Source organism: Corapipo altera, unplaced genomic scaffold, assembly GCF_003945725.1.
Source record: "Corapipo altera isolate COAL_440 unplaced genomic scaffold, ASM394572v1 61045, whole genome shotgun sequence".
Taxonomy (NCBI): domain Eukaryota; kingdom Metazoa; phylum Chordata; class Aves; order Passeriformes; family Pipridae; genus Corapipo; species Corapipo altera.
In genome coordinates, this window is record NW_020884975.1 from 1,511,044 (window position 1) to 1,531,740 (window position 20,697).

Consider the following 20,697-nt stretch of genomic DNA (forward strand, 5'->3'; position numbering starts at 1 on the left):
CAGCATTTTGGTGGAGTCACACCTCCAGGAGGTGTGAATCTAGCCCCTGAAAAGAGCAGATGAGAATAATCCCTCACCCACAGACGACGACGTTGCTCTGGTGTCAAGCTTCGCATCTGGAGAGCTTGAGGCTGATGGTGGGTAACCACGCTCAAACCTGCCCATTTAGGACACAGGTGCATGCAGGGACTGCCCTCAGAAAAGCAGAAGTCTAGGGCAAGTCTGGGAGTAAGAGTAAAGCTCCCCATTCCCATCTTTGTGCTTAGCCCATAGAGCTGCTTTGCTTAGCTGCTGATTTTTATAAATCTATAGGAAAACCAGAAGTTCCAGTAAGGCCTCTCAACGCCTAGTTGCTGTTAAAAAGATTTTTCCTCTCCATGACTTTTTCTCTATGGGAGTCTCCCTTGCTGAAGGCAGAGCATGGGGAATGTGAGGCAGATGATGTATTAGAGGCGTTGCTTATAAAATGATGGCTGCATATGGACTATTTAACACACTGCGGTGCTGTAGGTTCCCAAAGCACCCCTCCCACCCCAGAGTCACGTTCTGGTACAGCTCTAAAGCGTACCAGATGATGGTGTTCAGCATCACATAGAAAGGTAAGATCAAGAGCAAAGATGAACTGAGATTTCCCTGTAGTCAACAAGAGCCTGAGCTATCAAAGCACACAGCCCTGTAGTGTTCCATGAAAACATAAATGATACCTGAGAGAACTGGACTTGTTCCTGGAAAAAAGAAGGCTTCGGGTTGACCTGATTTTGGCCTCCCAGTAACTGAAGAGACCCCACAAAAATGATGGAGAAGGACTTTTATAAAGAACATGTAGTGCCAGGGCAAGGAGGAATGACTTCAAACTGAAAGAGTACAGTTAGATTAGATATTAGGAAGAAGTTCTTTGTCATGAGGTTGGTGAGGCCCTGGCACAGGTTGCCCAGAGAAACTGTAGATGCCCCATGCCAGGAAGTGTTCAAGGCCAGGCTGGATGGGGCTCTGAGCAACCTGGTTTAGTGGAAGGTGTTCCTGCCCATGGTAGGGGGATTGGAACAACATGATCTTTAAGGTCACTTCCAACCCAAACCATTCTGTGATTCTGTGATACCTTGCACAGAGTTCAACTGTATCCATGATGTGGGAATGCAGAGCTTTGAACTGGAAAGGCTGAAGGTTTCCCTAGTTTGTCATAATTTACCATTGATATTCTTTTAGTCCTTGGGGTCCACGAACAAGTTACGTGTTGAATTAGAAAGCTTCATAGTAGTTATGAGGGTTTTTTTCAGGTGATTAGTTTTAATTATAGATTCCAGAACAATGAAAAAATCCATGATAATACTCCCTGTCCTTATTCTGAGGTCTGAAGTGTTCCAGTGTCTCAAAAGACAGTGTGTGCCCAACAGTATCATGATCCTGAACAACCACAGAGAATACATTGGATGTCCAGATTCCTGTAGTTAAGCATTTGGAAGCTGTTATGTCTGGGGTTTTTACCATGCCTAATGGCAATAGGAAACAAAGTGAATGGCTGTGGTTCATTCGGTGGTTTTCCTGACGTAATTAATGGACAGAAATAGAAGACAGGATTTGAAATAAACCACTCCCATTCTTTTCTTATTCCCCTCTGAGATTTTTGCAGGCAAAGATCTATGAACTTTATCTGAGTGTTTACTGAGTAGTTTTTCCCATGTTGTATGTGACCCTCTGAAATCTGTTGATGCACAAAGGTCAGGTCCTCTGCACTTACTTTTTCCTGCAGCTACTGTCTTCTGTTTCATTTTTTTTATTTTTAAAGTAAGTGACTGTGATACTTCAGAACAGTGGGCAGGGAGGATATTTAGATCCAGTTTTTATTAAAAAATCTGCTAGACTCTGTGTCTGGTGGACACAGTCTTGTCAAGCAGTTTAGTTCTCATTATGCTGGGTTTGAAGAGGATGCTGCTATTCCTTTGCTTCTGTTTCAGCAGTGTCCATGGAGGCTGTCTGCAATACATATCCCATGGTAAAGAATTTTGAAATAAACCAAATTTAACTGTGTGTCATGACACAGACAGAGTTAATGACACTTGAAGGTGGCTATGCAATGCCAGAATCATAGAATCATAGAATCAGACGGGTTGGAAAGGACCTTTGAGATCATCAAGTCCAACCCTTGATCCACTACCACCACAGTTGCTAGACCATGGCACTAAGTGCCACGTCCAGCCTCCTCTTAAAAAAGAAGAGAGGCAATATTGTTTATATGATGATTGCTGATAAATGTCCTTTCTTGCTGGAGTGCAATCAATGGGAGGATTTCTCTAGCTCTTCCATGAAGAGTGTTTCCATTTCTGCCCTTTTAGAGACTTATTCATTCAGCTTGTCCTAGGATAAAACATGAAGTTAATGCTGAATAACATTGCTGTACTTTGTGTCTGAACATAAAGAAATCCAGTAACTGCCTATAATGGAGTAGCTTCCTCCCTACACACCTTACACTGGTAATCTTAAGTAATGATTTAGTGATGTAAAAATGCTGATGTGTGCCAGTGTAGATGTTGAGATCGTGGATTAATGCAGGGGTTAGAAGTGGGCTGTGATTCATACTTAGTAACTTCTGTCCTCCCACCAGTTTAGCAATATCTAAAGGCTCTTACAATATTGCAATCACCATTTTCACTTCTGTCGAACCAGCAAACCTATTACAGAATGACAGTGCACTTCATATCTGCCTCCTTGTGCTGTCATACCTTAGGTTACCTGGGAGGGGGTTAATAGGGGTCATCTGGAGAGCTTCGTTGGGGGGCAGAATTTTAGATGTGCTGGGAACAGATGACATAAATCCTTCCAGGACTAAACCTGAATGAGTGCCTGTTAAACTTCATATGAAAAGAAAGTCTAGCATCGAAAACTGAAGGGACAGCACAAGCTGGTGGGCTCAGTATGATGGATTGAGCCTGACTGGCTGGTATCAAGTATTGGACCAGAGTTCTCCGAGCTTTGCAGGAGAAAATGCCCAGTTCATTAATCTAGAGCTTGGGTCTTTGGTTTGCAGAAGACGGACAGGGGAGCAGCTGCTTCTTGTGGCTGGAGGGGCCATCTGCAATTAGAAAAGGAAACTGGAAATAGGGAACAGAGCTGCAACTTGCTTGCTGAAATAGCGAGTTCTGGTGTTTGTGGCTGTTTGCAAAACACCGCATTCAAGTGATCTTTGTGGAATAGAAACAAGCCACCCCTTGAAGTTACTGAGCTGAAAGGTTGCTGAATCAACCAAAAATAATAATAATGTCGTATTCTGCTCATGAGAGGACCTTTAGCTCCTGTGGAATTGTCCAGTTGATGTGTGCTTCAGAGTCTCAGGCAAACTGCAGATGGTTGACCTGGCATGTGTTTTCTAACACTGCTTTGTAGATTCTGACAACAAAATTGTTGTGTGCTGGTTACAGTTCTTAATTTTATTTGTGCATGTGTAAGAAGACTATTAATAAAGTGAAAATGTGTCTCTTTGTGAGCAACTATATGTACCTGTATCAGCACTGGCATAAACTGAGCATCATGTTTTCACCAGTTCCAAAAGGAATTCTCTGTTTATCCAGGCTTGGCATGATTGTGTGGGGGAAAAGGAAACGGTTTTTGAGCTGCTTTTGGAAACAATGCTATTGCTAAATATAAGCAAGTAAAACACAGTTGAAATGTGTTGTGCTGTAATTTTGTTTCCTGTTTTACCAATCCTACTTATTTTCCTTATATTTTTTTCCTTACAGAACAATTCAATTAAAACATCGAAATACAATTTCTTCACTTTCCTGCCTCTCAACCTGTTTGAACAGTTTCAGCGAATAGCCAATGCCTACTTTCTTTTCTTGCTGATTTTGCAGGTATGACTTCACTGTGCTGTTTCCAGCAGCTTGTGTTCTTTGTTATCAAAGCCAGTCTATGTTTGACAGATGTAATGAAGAGCAAGTTATATCCCTGTTGTGAATTAGTGTCTTTGTAAAACCTTATAGGAGGTAGAAAGTAGGGCAGAGAAAAAGCAATTTTCTCTCTTAGCTTTGCATATGAGGATTTGAACTAAATGAAGAAAAAAATTTAATTAAAGTTTTCAACAAATTGTGCAACTTTTTCATGTCATGTCCTACTGCCCCTTTGTGTCTACATCTGACTGCTCCTGGCTGTCCTCAGATTTGCATTACTTATTCCTTCTGTAGTATAAAGCCAAGTTGTCTCTTCCCAATAGATTTTAAGGCAGATGCCATTGGCAGTCTCAAAGGCAGCAGCAAGAAGAATAAATGTATAACCTATGCTGTTCCCCTGGGCAGGAAGGAGTTAACATCAGGAAGGCTCAATGTTGTGGGTAGTTCAAATAAAGGGAAATATTGCTGCTCCCTGCTTCAGGGTGAGGAAGGTGTCCAATATGGAGTGTCTCAGACACTGGTGACACTATTGAACCCTGTGGATCATAGTGGCGTTAAGTTGCACCTTGCTCATTGCTGCTGGTAATAATACTCTGCCTGAAAGCTGAACATACTGGAGAAATTGATACCAGGATTTCTGACCCTTTGCACTTTGCTAAAATACAGCAGTGCACTCTGTTATTGTTGAGTCATATCAGAGCACACATTATCAGGAAAAAGGGTATAATTTTGATTGTGTTTCAAGTATGATATTTTAAATTTGACCATTCCAGTGCACACAAATTTGCAAAATAACTCATTTCAAATGCTTTTTTTGCAATTTCAGCTCAAAAAACTCATAGGTAAAATGTGGTCAAGCCTGCAGCAAACCACCTATATCTTTGCTTATTTACAGGGAATGGATTTTGGAAATTTCAGTGATAGTATATTTCTCAACAAACTAGTGAAGATGCCTTTTCAGCCAAGCTGACAGTACTGTTCCTGTGTTGTTGTACTGCACTCTAGCTGTTTGTCTGTCAAATTCATACTGTTTCACACTATTTGCCTTAAATTATTTCACTGCGTGTTTTGCTGAGCCATCTAGGAGAGACTGTATATAAAAGCACACAGCTTTCTCTTGACATCAAGGTAGTCTAAAGAGGGCAGACATTAGTCTGTTATATCTATATATTGCTCCATTTAATTTTTTCCCCTCACACTATCCCTGTGGCACTGGGTGTATCAATTCCTTCACTGGGAGTGGATGTGATGTGTAGGCTGTGGGGACTCTTGTCTGCCTACTCCTTCGTCACAGACCAGTGGGACATGCATATTGCCAGTTAGGTGAGAAGGTAGCAGTTGCAGCCTCTACAGCTGAACAGATCTGTGCTTGCCTCTAAACATCATTCCTCCTGGAGAGATCTGGTGGTGCCTGGACAATCTGGGCTGTGACAGTGCAGAAATGTCAACTTCACAATGCGCATGGAGTTGACACTGCCAAAATCCAAACTGATGGACACACTAATTCTGGTTTTACATTGCTTCCATCCCTAGTGCTGTGCTTTTAGAGGAAGAGAACTATGCGGGGGTAAGACATCTACCTCTGCATCACTGAAGGCATGACAGAATTACCTTGAACTCTTGGGTTCTCTGACTATTAAAGATGTAGGAAACAAAAATGGCTTTGTTGGTCATGGAAGAGCAAGGTCAGCCCTGGCAACAGCTGTGTATTGTTTAGTGATGTGAAGTTTACTTCAGCAAAATGTTAAGAGTTGCTGAAACAAACTTTTGAAGCTTTTGAAGGCTCTGCACAGCTGGCTTTGCTCAGATAGCTCTGAGTTCCTCACAGCAGGCTTTGCTTGCCCATGTCAGTATTTCCGAGGAAATCCGCTGGGGACTTTGCAATCCTAATTTTACAAACAAGAAGAAATAGCAACCCACTACACTTTTTGACAGCTCCAAGTTTATAACTTAAATTACAGCTTGTTTGTAAGTAAAACTTGGGTTCCCTGGCTCTCCCACCTTTGTGGGGTCACATATCAGGGATAGAACTGCATTTCTGTCTTTATTCTATATTCAGATGCTACAGAAAAATGTTGTCTGCAGCTTGATTAGGAAACAATGGTTTTCTGAACTGGCAGGAAGTTTCTTAACTGAGGTCTTTTCTTCCCACAGTTGATTCCCCAGATTTCCTCACTGGCCTGGTTTACAACAGTGGTGCCCCTGGTGCTGGTGCTGGCTGTGTCAGGCGTAAAAGATGCCATCGATGATTTTGTAAGATCTGCATTTCTGACCTGTACTTTGGAGTTTGTCTGTGATACTTCAGCAGTGACTAAAACAAACCACTTAAACGCAGCCGGAGGCAGGCAGTTGGAGAACTAGTCTGTGGCCAAGATGGGGTCTGAGATTAGATCCCCAGATCTACAGTTTGTTACCTAAAAAGGAGCTAGAATTTTCATATTGCTGAGCAGCCCCATTGACTTTCTCTGAAACTGCTCAGCATGTTTGAAAATGTGGTCACCAATAGATATGTCTGGACGCTGGATATGTCTGTTCTTAGGCTTCCACTTTGGAGAACTCATCCTCTGTCATCTAGCTCAATGTATATGGAAAAAAACATTTGGTAGGAAGCAAGAGCTCAGCCCACCTGTGATTTTTCAAACTTGCCCAGCTTTGACCAAAGTTTGCTTCCAACAGGGCTAATAGCCAAAGTCCCAATGATTTCATGGGGTGATATTAGAGCTAATTTTATAATCTGGTTTTCTCTCATTATTAAAATAATTTTGATACTCTATGGAGCAATGCCAAAACATCTGTGGCCACTTTCCGTATCGAAGCAGAAGAATTAATTTCTCTGGTGTTTACAAACTGAGATGGACAGAAGCAACACCGAGTTAGAAGTTTGTTAAGTGACATATAAGGCTCTACCCTCCTTCCTCCCTCCAAGAATAAGCCCTGTGTTGCCTGTTGCTCTTTGCAGACTAGTTATGCCCTGTGTTACGAGTGTAAACATGCACTAGACTCTGACTCAGCCGTGACCCTAATCTGCCTGACCCATTCAACCAGCTGGGTGGAAACCTAAAATGTTAATGAACAGCCTACGGCTCTAGTGTGCTTGGTTTCCTGGAAATGCCTTTTAACTTACTGATCCAATTTTCAGAATCGACACAAAAGCGACAAACACGTCAACAACCGCCCAGTCCAGGTCCTGATCAATGGCATGTAAGTCTTTTTTATTTTTACTGTAATTCTGACTGGCAAGAACATTCTATTAGTAATATTTTAAAATTTTTTTTTGGTGTATGTGTATGTTTCCTGAGAATCCCTAAACATTTTAAAATCGAATTGTGTTTCACACCACTCGTTCGTTGTGCAGTTTTAGACTATGTGTTCAGTTAATGAACCCAAGGCATAGTACCGCAATCTGTGCTGTGACCTTGTGCTGACAAAAAGTAAACTCCTTCTGTTCCTGGATATATATGTTTAAGTAAGCAGTACTTTGTACTTAGTTATTTTACTCCTTACCCCAGAGGTGACAAGCAAAGTGATCTTCTGTGTCCATTTATGCTCACAGCATTTATTTTGCATTAAGCAATGCTAGGCATTATCAACAAGTTATCTGAAATTAAGAAACTGGAATTACTCCCTCGTACATGTCATAATACTTTGAGTGTGTGTAGAACTTCTGGCTTAAATGTACTTAAAAATATTTCAGCTGTGTGCTTTGGACATTGCACTGTTAGCACTATTCTTTCCTGCAGAAAAACAAAAGAAGAGGCCTTGGCTTTCATGGCAGACAGATGTGCTGTTTACTTGCAGCTCCATGGAGTCCAACTCTGTGTAGGACACAGCTGTAGACAGTTGTGAAGTCTCTGGTGACTTCCATACTATAGATAGCAAACAGTATGTTGTGTAAGCGTCAACAGATGATCAAACAGTTAAAAATATATACACTGGAAACTGAAGAATAGGAACACATTTTTTGTGCTTTCTGCTAAGTAAACCAGTTTCTTAGTCTACTACATATTAGTTACTGTGTCTAGGAAACACACATTGAAACAGAAGTTTTATAACATTCTGCCTTTTTCTAAAACTGGAAACCGCAAGTCCTGACCAGTTCTGACCAACATTAAAAAAGCAAGGCTGAGCTGAGTTCAAGCTTAAGTATCAGTCCTGTTTTGAGGTAGTTCCTGATATTTCTCACCTCTAGATTTTGCATATACAGTTATCATGACTTAGTTACATTTGTGCTTGCAGTCTAGCTGGCTGCCTGTATGCATGTCTGGCTTAGTGCTGTGAAGACCACTGCAGACTTGGCTTAGATAGACACATGCACAGCCAAAGCACCTGCATTGACCTTCCTGACATCCAGTTACTGTGACCTATAATACCACTTTGAAAACTTAACACAATCAGCAATTTTCAGAGGTGCTTGAGAAGTCACTTACACAAAATAGAGAGGTTTATTTTCTGAGACAATGTGGCCCTTTAAGAGAAGGAAGGGAGTAGTCAGTCCAGAGACAAGGACAGTTCACATGAACTGTGGTGCCATTGTGGGACTTGGTCTCAACCTGGCACAGGTCTCCCCAGCCACTGCTTTTTACTGTTCTTTGCACTGTAGCGGTCCGCTAGCTTAGTGTGGATCAGGACACACCATGGCAGACCCTGTTCCATCTTATCAACAGCCCAAGTCTGGCTCCAGGAGCAGAGACAAGTATACTGCTCTCCCAAGTGGTGTTCACTTTATGTGCTTCCTTACCAGAAGTTTTCTTGCAGGTTAAAGGAACAAAAATGGATGAATGTCCAAGTGGGGGATATAATAAAGCTAGAAAACAACAACTTTGTGACGGTGAGTGCCATTTCTCTCTATCCTGATCACAGTTAATCTCTGTCACTCTTATCATTCACAAGAAAATCAGTCTTAGTGTGGCAGTAACCACAAGCAGCACTGTGGTGCAGCGCCTACGGACTGTGTGAACTCATGCCAAACCTTGTCTGTCTGTGTTCAGGCTGATCTACTGTTACTCTCAAGCAGTGAACCGCACAGCCTGACGTACATCGAGACAGCTGAGTTGGATGGGTAAGTGAGCCTGGCCCTTGGGTGCAGTCACGGCCACTATTGCAAAGCCTGGTGACCCTGGGTGCTGCAGGTGTACCTGCAATAGCTTTTGTAGCCAGGGTTTCATAATATGTAGAATAAACTTTGGATAGGTATATTGAAAATAACATCATCTGATGGATACTTTTGCCTCCTTCAGTCACATTAGAGGGGAATTTTTCAGTTAGTTATAACACTGAGAGTTAGACATATGTTTGTGCAATATCACAGGTCACTGGCAGAAGCTTTCTGGTTTTTTTATCTCCCTTAGTCTTTTCTTTTAGGCAGATTATCTGAGTGAGATGATCATAATGAATAGATCCAGTAATCTCCTTTGGACTGCTATACCATAATATCAATGCATGCACACTGCAAAGGCTTCCAAATGCTGCTCACTCCAGGACACAACTGGCCACAAGGCAGAGGGCTGCAACTTGTATTAATTGGAATAAACTGGATCTGACCTCATCTTTATGACTCAGTTTGCACTGTTGTTTCTGCACTGCCTGTATATAAGCAAGACCAGAGAGTTCAAGAGATTGTGTCTCTCCCAAGACCCTACAGACAGCCCTCTGGACTTTCCCTGTTTGATTTCTGCTGAAAATGAGCTTGTAGCTTTTGCACATACAAGTACCACTTTTAAGAGGCCCTGAACAAATGCAGTATTCTTTTGACATTGCATTTCAAACTCCCCAGCTAGCTAGTCCCAAGACTGGAGTACTCTTCAGGATCAGAATACCATGAGAGAGATCCAGAGCTCTCCTGTGTGCTCAGATACCTTGGGGTCAAATGTGTCATGAGTGACAGGATACACACCTCACCTCTCACCTCACCTCCTCTAATACCATGATACCATGCCCAGAATTCCTCTGTCTTTGCAACTGAAAGAGACAATCTACACGCACTGGCCAGGTGAAAAAGGCATGTGGTAACACAGTCCATCAGATGTCCAAGGAAGAAGACTGTCCCCAAGAGCAGAAGTGACTTTCAGGGAGAGCTTTCAGTTCACATATGACTTTCAGTTCATGTTTTTGTCTCATGTTGTTTGTCACAGTGAAACAAACCTGAAGGTGAAGCAGGCACTGACAGTCACTGCAGAACTTGGAGAAGATCTTCAGAAGCTGACAGAGTTTAATGGTGAGTAAAATTCACTTTTCAGAGGATTTGCCCAAACTCCAGAGTCCAGAGGGTGGTTAGGACTCTTCCTTCCAAGCTGTCCACTGCCTCCTGCTAGGACTTCTCTGGAAACAGTGCCAGCAAAACAGCATATGTAGAAGAAGAGGTCCCTCTTTGCTTGCAGGTCTCTGTACCATGCATGGCTGTAACCTGAAACTGCATTGGTGGCAATTCTACTTCTGGACACACACTTTGCTTTAGTATCTGTCTGTACTTGTTGATACTACACCACCTTGAACCCCAGTAAAAGACTTCATGTAACTGCATAATGGAAACTGTTTTCCCAAAACCTTATGCTTAGTTCTGATCTCAAAACATTCTCACACTGCACTTTTACATTGATGCAGCAATGCTGATGCACCCATTACATTTATCTTCTGAGCAGCAGCACTTTCCAGTCACCACACAAACCCGAGGACTAACTCTGTGCACACAGGACAGGTGACTTCTTCCCAGCCTAAAGCATTCCTCTCCTCTCTCAATGCTGCAATAAAGACTGCATTTTAAAATATGTAAAGGCAGGCAGTGCAGATGTGGTTAACAGGAAACGTGTCCTTTTTTGCGCTGTTTTGTGTATCAAATATAGGATATGATAAGGTAGGATAGGATAGGATAGACTAGGATAAGATAGGATAGGATAGGATAGGATAGGATAGGATAGGATAGGATAGGAGAGAACAGAATAGAATAAAAGTTGGAAGGGACCTACAACAATCATGTAGTCCAACTGCCTGACTTCTTCAGGGCTGACCAAAAGCTAAAGTATGTTTTTAAGGGCATTGTCCAGAAGCCTCTTAAACCTGAAAGGCTTGGGGGCATCAATCACCCTTCTAGGAAGCCTGTTCCAATGTGTGCTCACCCTCTCAGCAAAGGAATGTTTCCTACCATCCACTCTGAACCTCTCCTGGTGCAACTTGAACCATTGCCATGTGTCCTGTCACTGAATACCTGGGAGTGTGTAACAGCACATACACAGAAAGGAGCCAGATCTGTCAAAACCAGAATACTCCATGCTCACACATCATCTGCCTGTGGAGAGAGGACGAGGGAACAGACCTAGTGATGTTTAGTCACATTCTGCAGTGCCCTGCTGGCTTAGATATGAGGACAGGATTACAGGGATAGTCGGTATGGAAAGGGTTGGAGTGAGTGCTGCTGTCCTTGGAACATCTCAAGGATTGCAGGCTCTCAGGAAATATTTTAGATAAAGGAGGAAAATAACTTTTAAAAAAATCTTTTTGATGATTCCAGGACAGGTGGTGGGGATGTGGCAAAGAGTATAAAGCTGGCACTGTCCCTGGTAGAGTTTCTTTTGCCTTCTTTGTTGAGGTTTTAGGCAATAACGTGTGTGGTCTTTGCTGAATATCAGCTCAGTACATCAGGGTTTCTCTGAAGTAATGGCTGAGGTTCTGAGTGTTTTAGGTCTTGAGAAATGTATTTTTACAGATGCAGTTAAATGCTTTATGTTAGTAATAGGAGTGGCATGCCTTAATTATTTTTCTAACAGGCTGCAATGTCTATCAATTTGTAAGCAAAATCTTAATCTAAAATAATTTTTCAAGCATTTTCAGTGTGATGCTTATCTGAGAGCACTGCATTCTTGGAAGTGCTTAATTAAAAAAATGTTTAAAAATATTTTGGAAAATTGCAAATTTTCTTATCAGATATTTATTTATTCTGTAAATCTCTATTTTAGGTATGTTGTAAATAAAAGTGGCCTCCTCACAATACTTAAAATGAATAAAATGTTTCCCAGGATGATTTATATTTGACAGTGTACTGGGAAGAGTGCCTGGAATCAGACCCAACCTTGCATTTCCCTTAGCAAACCTCTGCAGAATATTTAAATATTTATGTAACTCTTTCTCTAATTACTTTTTAAGACAGGAAGAGAGGAAAGGGTCGAGCAGCTAATACAGGCACTCAGTGGAATGCTTAATGTGAGTTATGATGTTTTTTTGACATAGTGATGGTTCAGATAAGGAAGATGCTTGCAAAACACTGAACTTCTTTATTTGATTTAGGGAACTGGGAGATGAGAAAAGAAACAATACTTTTCAGTTATCTACTACTTATCACATGTTGACTTGGCAGTATTTAACCTTTCAATTGAAATACACTCCAGGTATCTTATTGCTGTTAGTGGGAGAGGGAGACAGGAGGCATGTGTCTTGCTGTGGTGTCTTCAGCTGCAGTTGTTGGGTCGATTGGGTGAATCTGTAGAGCTTCTCACTCTTTTGTGATTTGTCTCATCTGGACGAATCTCTTCAGATCTCAAAATCAACCCAGACCCACTCGCTTACAGGAGAGCAGACTCAAGGTGCTCACATGAGCACTGTCCCACCACAGAGACACTGTTCCTGCTGGGAGATCATGCCCTGGGTTTGGTTTGCCAAAGTCTCATTGTGCTGTTTCAGGATGCAGTGCAAAGCCTCTGTTTCCTTTGTGCTTTTCAAGGATTGCAAGGGAAGCAGAGAGGTGGGTCTGGCTGCTGCAGGCTTTCAGTAATGATGGGGTACAGGTCTGGTTGTTGTTGGACTAACCAGATGATAAAATAGAAGATGAACATAGTTGTTCGTATGAGCTCTGATGTCATGTGTCGCTAAATTTCCTAGTCATTTCATCTTTCCAGTCGGACAATTTGTCTGCCCTAGAGTAGAGCTACTTTTCTATGAAAATAACATTCATTTTTGATTTTAGAATATATAGTGGTGAAGACTTATCATGATACTTGAAGCTGCACTTTTCTTCTGGACTTCTCTGAATTTTGTTTCCAGTCTCTTAAGCCTGATGTGTTTTGTCTGAGAATAGCTGGAAGAGCTGTACTCTCTGCAAATGCTAGTCTTTATGTAGGTATTTTCAGGCTGTGATCAAAATAACTTTAATGCTCCTGCTGATTAAGTGAACAGACTGAACTCTTGGATTCCCTTTCACTAAGGCATATTTGTATTTTCCAGTTCTTTTCCATACATCCACAGGGCTCTGCTTTGAATCTTTAAATGTCAGGTGCAACTGTTGATTTAAATATTAATTTAAATAGTAATTTTTATGTCAAGGTATCAGAACACATTTTATTACAAAAAATAAATACAAAGCATGGAAAAAGACACTCCAATCACTTACAGCATCAGCTCTTGGTGTTGAAGGTAGCAGTATTTTTTTTATGTGCCATTGGGACTTGAGTTATAAAACAGATGACATTAAAAAACAGTGAACAAAGACACCTCAGTTAATTACTCTTTTGCAGCCTTTAGGCTATGATTTTTCTCACTTGGGCTCCTGCAGTTTGAGAGAAAATGAAATAGGAAAAAAGGTGATGTCAGCACTTTTAGCTAAAGTTATCCAGTGACATCCTACACTATGAACTCGCTGTGAGTGGATTAAAACTATGTTGCTGGTTCAACATTTCTTCTCACCCACATAAAAGCTGTGGAAACTTTGTTTTGTACTCTACCAATAAAACATTGGCATGTTCAAAGAATGGGATAAATTTAAATTCATTGTGGTCCATTGGATTATGACAGGAAGATGGGGAAGGAGCAACATCCCAAATGATGAGTAAGTAAGTGTAAGATACAGAATAGGAATGACAGGATCCGGAGATGACTGCAGCTAAGTCAAATACTGTCTCTGGGGAACAGCTGGGAATGAGGTATTGATGACATCTTTGTGGGACAAGATTTCCATTTATGCTTTTACCTTCTTTTTTATAGGTGAAGTCAGATGTGAGGCACCAAATAACAAACTGGATAAATTCACAGGCACTCTTACTCTTCGAGGAGAAAAGTATGCCCTGGACAATGAGAAGATGTTGCTGAGGGGCTGTACTATCAGGAACACAGAGTGGTGCTTTGGACTTGTTATTTATGCTGGTAGGTAGAAAGACTGATATGTGAATTTCAGAGCAGAGCAGCACTAGCATGAAAGTATATCACACCCAGCAGGCACAGAGGAATCAAGTATTTTCCTCTTTGGAAAATGTGTTTCTACCAAGTACAAGAACAACACAGTTTTTTACTTCAGAAATGCATGCAGCAAAGTACAGGAGGGGGGACTCTTGATCGATCAGTAAGAATGTAAGGAGTAAATCTGGCTAAGAATTCTGTCAAATGTATTCAATTAAATTCCTTATAATTTCTATGTGACTTTAATCCATATTGGAATATCAGGGTCATCAATATTATTATTGATTAGATCTGTGCTTTTTATGAGCATAGTCCTTCTGTTGTTCCTATACTTCTCCAGACATGCGAGATAATGTATAATATGTCACCAATAACATAGCAGTATCAGGTATTCTGTGAAAAGTAATTAAACCTGAAAGGGAGGATTGAATGTTGAAAGACGAGAGCAGAGTCAAAGTCCAGAATTAATGGTTTTATGTGACTATCCCCATATAATCTCAGGCAAATGACTTAACCTGTTTCTGCCCAAGTTTTCCACCAGCACTGCAAACTGTACATACCTGCCTTCAAGAAAACTGCAATAGTCATTTATGCTGGAAGGCACAGTGGCGCCTCAGAGGGAATCAGCTTTAGAACAGCTAAGCTTTATTACTAAAATTAACAAGTGTGTTTCATCTCCAGGGCCTGACACCAAACTAATGCAGAACAGTGGAAAAACAACTTTTAAACGAACAAGCATCGATCGGCTCATGAATGTCCTTGTGTTGGTGGTAAGCCTGATTAATGTGTCTTCATTTCTTCAGATGTGTTCATCGTTTCCAGATGCTCCACCTCTTTGCCCACACAGATGAGGAAATATCAGAAGTGACTAATGATAAAAAGAAAAATGACGTAATAATTTATTAGCAGACCGAGTTTGGCAGGACCTCTGTCAGCCCATCTTGCAAAGCAAGGCAGTTACATTGGCAGAATTAAGGACTTTTCTTCTGAGCTTGTCATTTTCTCTGCTCTCCCTTGCTCTGCATTTTCGTGTAAGAAATATTTTGAAGCCTTCAAATGCCTTTTTTCTCCTAGTAACTTTGTCATTTTCTATTTATCAGCTGTTCTCCCTCTTCCCTCTGATCTCGTGGCATCTCTGGTGGTATCTGCATAGGACTTGATAATTGAGTTTGTTAATTTACATGATGACAGCTTCTGACTTAACATGTTAGGATAAAGTATTAGACATGGTCTCGTTAATGCTCAGAAACTGATGTTTTTAGCAGCTGAGAAATTTGAGAACACTAATCGTATATAGCAGGCACTCTTCTCAGATTGAAAAACAGATCTAATTTGATGGTTAAGCTCATCAGTGGTTTTAACAAATGGCAAATACTCCCAGGCAGAGATAGTGATTCTTTTATGAACTCTCCCAAGATTTTACTGCTTGATTTTAAAGCCACTCAGGGAAGGAGGACATACACTCTGACACTACTTCAATCAATGTTGCTTGAAGAAAAGGTCTTTAGTTTCAGATTTTATTTTCCTTTGTGTGCAAGTTTGTCATGCATGCTCCAACACCTTCAGTTTATGACACTGCGAGGGTCTGATGATCACTGTTGCTGCTTCTTCCTTCCTGCTCTTTCTCTCCAGACCAAATTCATAGCCAGCTGGGGCCAGCATCCATCCCCAGGCACTGGAGGAAGCCCTGGAGGAGGCATCCAACACCAGTCTGTCCATCACAGCAAGGCTATCCTGAGCTCTCCGTGCCTTCTGTGACTTCATGCTTCCTCAGCACTGGGGCTTAGAGAACAGACATTTTCAGGATGGCACCATTCTCCAGCTTTCCCAGTTCACCTCATCCCCTGTCTTCTTGCCTTTTTCTCAGGATCCCAAAAGTTCTCTAGGTGGGCCGAGGGATGCCCTGTAATGCCACAACACAGGGAGCCACTCCAGGGTCATCTTCAGTCCCTCCTGAGCCCTTGTTCCATGTACAGTAAGGACACGCCCTTGACTTTAGTAACCTTGCACCAATCTCTGCCAAGTGAAAATCTTGATTATGATCATCAGCTTGTTTTCCTCAGTGTTTTCTTCCCTTCCTCCCCTTAAGGGGACAGCAAAAACAAGCAAGGTTTGGGCCTCTTACATTCAAAACTTTGAAAGCATTTGAAAAACTTCGCATTTCCTTAGATGTGCTGCTATGCTCTGGCTGGAGAGGATAATGGGCTGTGGGGAATCTGCAGGGCACAGAAACAGAGCAGAGAAGAGCTGAATAGAGAACTTGGAATTTAACATTCGATTAAGATTTGCCAAATCTCCTTTCACAAGCCAAGGATCCCACCCAGAGCTTTCAGTCTGTTTGGCCTCTCTTCATAAACACAAATGAGATGAATTTACCTCCTGGCTCCATTTTAAAAAACCGAGCAAGTTGCAGCCGATTGCATCAGCCTCTGCCTGGGCTCTGGGGCACTAGAGGAGCCAAGGGTGTGTTTGTCTCCTTTACACATTTTTAAGGAACCTAAAATTTTTACCTAAAGTAAAGCTCTGTCCTACCTTTAGCACCAGGCTCTTTGCACACCTCAGGGGATGTGGCACTGTGTCCTTCGAGCTCACTGGGTGGTCAGAGGTTACAGAGGCAGTCATAAAAACAGGCAGTATATTGTGCTCTTGAGTTTGGAAATACAAAGCAGCCACAGCTTGCTATTAATAGCTCATTTAAATGTACTGAAACTTATTCCATGTTAACACTGGCAAAGCTATTTTGCGTTTATTTGTCCATAAAACTGCCAGACACAAAGCAGTGTTTAAGGAGGTCGCCAGTGGAGGCCTCATTAAATGTTGCCCTAGTCTGTCCCAACAAGGGTTAATCAGGAGTAAACCTTTCCAGATGGCAACCATAGCTGTTTTTTCACCTTTGGAAGTGTATCTCAGTGACCTGAGGGACAAGCTAATGTTCCTGCACTGGCGATGGACCCGCCAGCTCCAGAAATGCTTTTTTCTCCAAAACTTGCTTTTTAGCAGGCTTGGGGGAGCATGTTCTCAGAGAAGGAGGGCTGTCAGCTTCATCTCTTATATAAATTACTGTTTCAAATCCTGGAGCAGAATTCAAAGTGCCAATAAAGAAACTGAAACAGTTTTTATACACAGTCCAACTGTCAATGTTTGTGAAAAGTCACCTCCTCTTTATAAAATTCTTAGTCAAGAGCATTTTTTGTAGTCAGTGCAGTACTAGGACCCAGGAAGGAAGGAAGGATGTTCATGCTGGGAAGCCCCATGAGCATGCACAAGCCTACAATCAGGGTTTTTTCATGTCCTTCCCTTGCAGGGCTGTGGTTACGATTACAACACCCTGCACAGAGTTGTTTCTCTGCACAGAAATTAATCTCCGGGGCTGTTGTTAATGGATCGGTCTTTCGCATTTGTCTCAGAGCAAACAGCATGTTAGTGAGCTTTGTGTAAGCACAAGTATTGCAGTGGAGTTGTGAAGGGTGAGGGCCAAATGCACATAGAACAAAATGTGCATAAAGCAAGTGCAGTTGTAGACAAAAGCTGCTGTTGTGATATAGAATCACAGAATGGTTTGAGTTGGAAGGGACCTCAAAGATCATCTTGTTCCAACACCCCAGCCATGGGCAGGGACACCTTGGGAAAGTTCAGCTGCTGCCTTGCCCTGTGTGTATTTCTGTTCCTAAATCATACGTGGAAATGCCTACATGTATTGTGATATTCTAAGAGTGGATAATTAACCCATGGGACAGCAAGGTGGGTCATGCCTCTCATATATCTTTAAGTCCTAATAATTACAACAGCACAGATTGAAGTCTATTTTCACTGCTGGTCACAGATATTTAAAAACACTGTACCACATTCCTTACCAGCAAGGAATATTGTCTCTGTTTCACAAGTCAAGTAATTTATTTGGCCTCTCGCAATTAAATAGAAAAGCTACTACTCACATGGGAAATAAATGTGTCCCCTGAAACTCAGCCCAGCACCTTTTCTTACTGCAGTTCCTTTTTAGTGGCTTCTTGGTATTAAAACTCGAGTTGATCAGGCATGAACTTTTCACCAAATGATTCATATTGCTCCATAAAAGTATCCTTCTTCCTCTCACAGATTACTTCAGCAGTACAAATATTAGTTTTACCATCAAGGTTTCTGTGTTTGTATCTCAATTACTGTTTTTTAAAAAGGTTGATTACTGTTTTAATGTGATTGTTACTGAGTGGCCTTTACATAATGGCCCAACTTACTGATATTTCCTTCCTAATGATTATATTTGCAAAAGATGATTTCTAATTACTCTTTTGTGTAGCCTGTTGATTCCATGTCTTCACTTTTTTATTACTACATTGGTTGTTTTATGTCAAATGTTTGGAAAAGTCTATGTCTAAAGAATAATTTTATTATTATTTCTCCAGGAAGGGTGTCAGGCTAACTAACTGCAGTTTATCTTTCCCACCATCACCATTTCTACCTTACAAACATTGTAATTATGTTAGCAGATTTCCAGGATGGAGGAGCTTCCCAGTTTTCAAAGCATTGTTAAAAATTAACCTTATTGGTTCCTCTAAGCTTCCATCTTTAAATTACATGGACTCACTGCATTGCTAATAGTGCTTATTAGCAGATAGAGCCACGTAGTGTTGTTCTTTGTCAGTGGCCACAATCTGTCTTTTCCATCTGTTACATCACAGGGAATAGATACTTCCCTATTCTTTCTTCCTTCTTCCTCTTGGAGGACTGACTGTTAACACATCTGCTTTTCACACACCTGTTTATGACTTCACTGTTTTGTTTTCTTGATATTTTATGGCTGTTAGATATAGTTCTATATTCCTTGCAGTTTATATTAATTTCTGTTAAATTTCCTTTTTCCCAGTCTGTTTTATTCTTTTTCAAGTAATATTGCTGCATTCTTGTCTTCTTTTAATCAAAAATGCTTTATGTCCTATATATTGCTTTTGTGTCTATAAACCAGTGTTCACAAACAAGCCCCAGTTTTCACTAAGTTGTCCCACTTGGAAATTTGCTTCCCAGTTGCTGTTCCCCTGGTTGCTTTAGGCTTCAGGAAACAGGCTTCTCTAAAGTCCGAGGATACACATCACTGGTTAGTGTTGCTTTCTATTTGCTCAAAGGAAATGTAATCAAATTGTGAGGGCAGACACCAAGGCAACCATTAGTTTTAAGTCAGCAATTAACTCTTTTAATCATTAGAGTGATATCCAGTGCTGAATTCCTAACTGCACAGTGCTGGGTTATCCTTAGTTGTTTTTCAGAAATTGTGAGAAAGACTATGATGCATCCAGCAAATGGCCAGGTAAAGTCCTCCAGGCAGTTTCTCTTTCCACGTGTGCAGCCAGATGTTTGGGGACCCTCAGCCCAACTCACCTCTAATTAGGTCTAATGTTCTGCAGGTGACTGACCCTGGTCACCCTAGTTGAGAAGTCTACTTGTGATTTAAATCCCCAGCTGTTTGAGGACTTGTAATTCCAAACTGCCATACTCTGTACACTGTGTAGTTTTGTTCTTGTGAGGTAAAAGTGTCATAAAATCACTGTTTTTTCCTTTTCATCCCTAGGTACATTTTCCTATGATTCAGGCTATCTAACCCAGTCTCATTAGGCTCTTTTCCTTAATCTATACATAATAAAATAATAAAATGCAGTACTTTTTGTTTAGTTTTGATTTGGTTGGTTTGTTTGTTTGCTTTTCAGATTTTTGCATTTTTAGGACTGATGTGTCTCATCCTAGCCATTGGCAATGGCATCTGGGAGCATGATAAGGGCTACTACTTCCAGGTATATCTGCCCTGGGCAGAAGGTGTCAACTCTGCCTCCTACTCTGGCTTCCTCATGTTCTGGTCATATGTGATCATTCTAAACACAGTGGTACCGATTTCACTCTATGTCAGGTATGTGCCAGAAGCTCCTTTCATGTTTGATCTTAAGAAAATTTTAGCTTTTGCCTTAGCTGGGAGCAGCATTTTCCCTAAACCCAAATGCAGCCCCCTTGTGAATGATTGCACACAACCACAGAGATGCTTTTCTTATTTCTGCTACCTTCAGGGCTTTATCAGGGTTGGAGTGGGGACAGCAGTGATCCCTGGGAGAGGATGATTTTGCAGTTAAAGCAGAGGTGTAGGTCTGTAGGATGCTATAGGAGCAAGGCTGGAAGCCTGCTACAGTGAGCATCTTGCTCTTTTCACTGCCCATCAAAGGGTACCTGTTCTTTGAGGTGGCATTAGGATTCCTGCGAGGAGTGGATGGCCAAGTAAGTAGGTGTAATCAGATTAAAGTTCCATAGTACTTGGTGTTATATCAGCTGTCTGAGTGCTGCCTCTTCACAGAGAATGTAGGGTTCTGGTTACTGCAGATAGGCAAGCAGGGGTGACAAGTAGGCAATGTGTCTATGATGCTCTTAAAATCTTGAGGCTGGAGTATAGACTGAGTAGCCTTATTTAGTTTATCATTGCACCTCGTTCTTCAGTCAGCTTTGCTGCTGAGACTCTCTTTTTTGTATTGGTAAATTAGAGGAATGAATACCATTCCTGTCCAGTGTGTCACACCAGCAGCAAGGTGGAAATCCATATTGTCTGCAAGCTGATGCTTCTCTTTGGTTGTATTGAGTGACAAAATGGCTCAAATGCTGTGGAGCTCTGTGTTGTTTGAGACAT

General features: G+C 41.4%; 1 protein-coding gene across 5 annotated transcripts in view; it reads left to right on the plus strand.

Annotated features, from left to right (window-relative positions):
• The window catches only part of LOC113957683 (phospholipid-transporting ATPase FetA-like), a 93,379-nt gene that overhangs the window by 47,243 nt on the left and 25,439 nt on the right, over positions 1–20,697 (plus strand). For all 5 annotated transcript variants that reach the window (XM_027665348.1, XM_027665352.1, XM_027665349.1 and 2 more), the window contains 9 exons: positions 3,735–3,848; positions 6,039–6,137; positions 7,024–7,085; positions 8,640–8,712; positions 8,873–8,943; positions 10,016–10,098; positions 13,851–14,009; positions 14,724–14,812; positions 19,739–19,935. In XM_027665348.1, the coding sequence (XP_027521149.1) occupies positions 3,735–3,848; positions 6,039–6,137; positions 7,024–7,085; positions 8,640–8,712; positions 8,873–8,943; positions 10,016–10,098; positions 13,851–14,009; positions 14,724–14,812; positions 19,739–19,935 (947 nt within the window). The remainder of the gene's footprint in view (positions 1–3,734; positions 3,849–6,038; positions 6,138–7,023; positions 7,086–8,639; positions 8,713–8,872; positions 8,944–10,015; positions 10,099–13,850; positions 14,010–14,723; positions 14,813–19,738; positions 19,936–20,697) is intronic.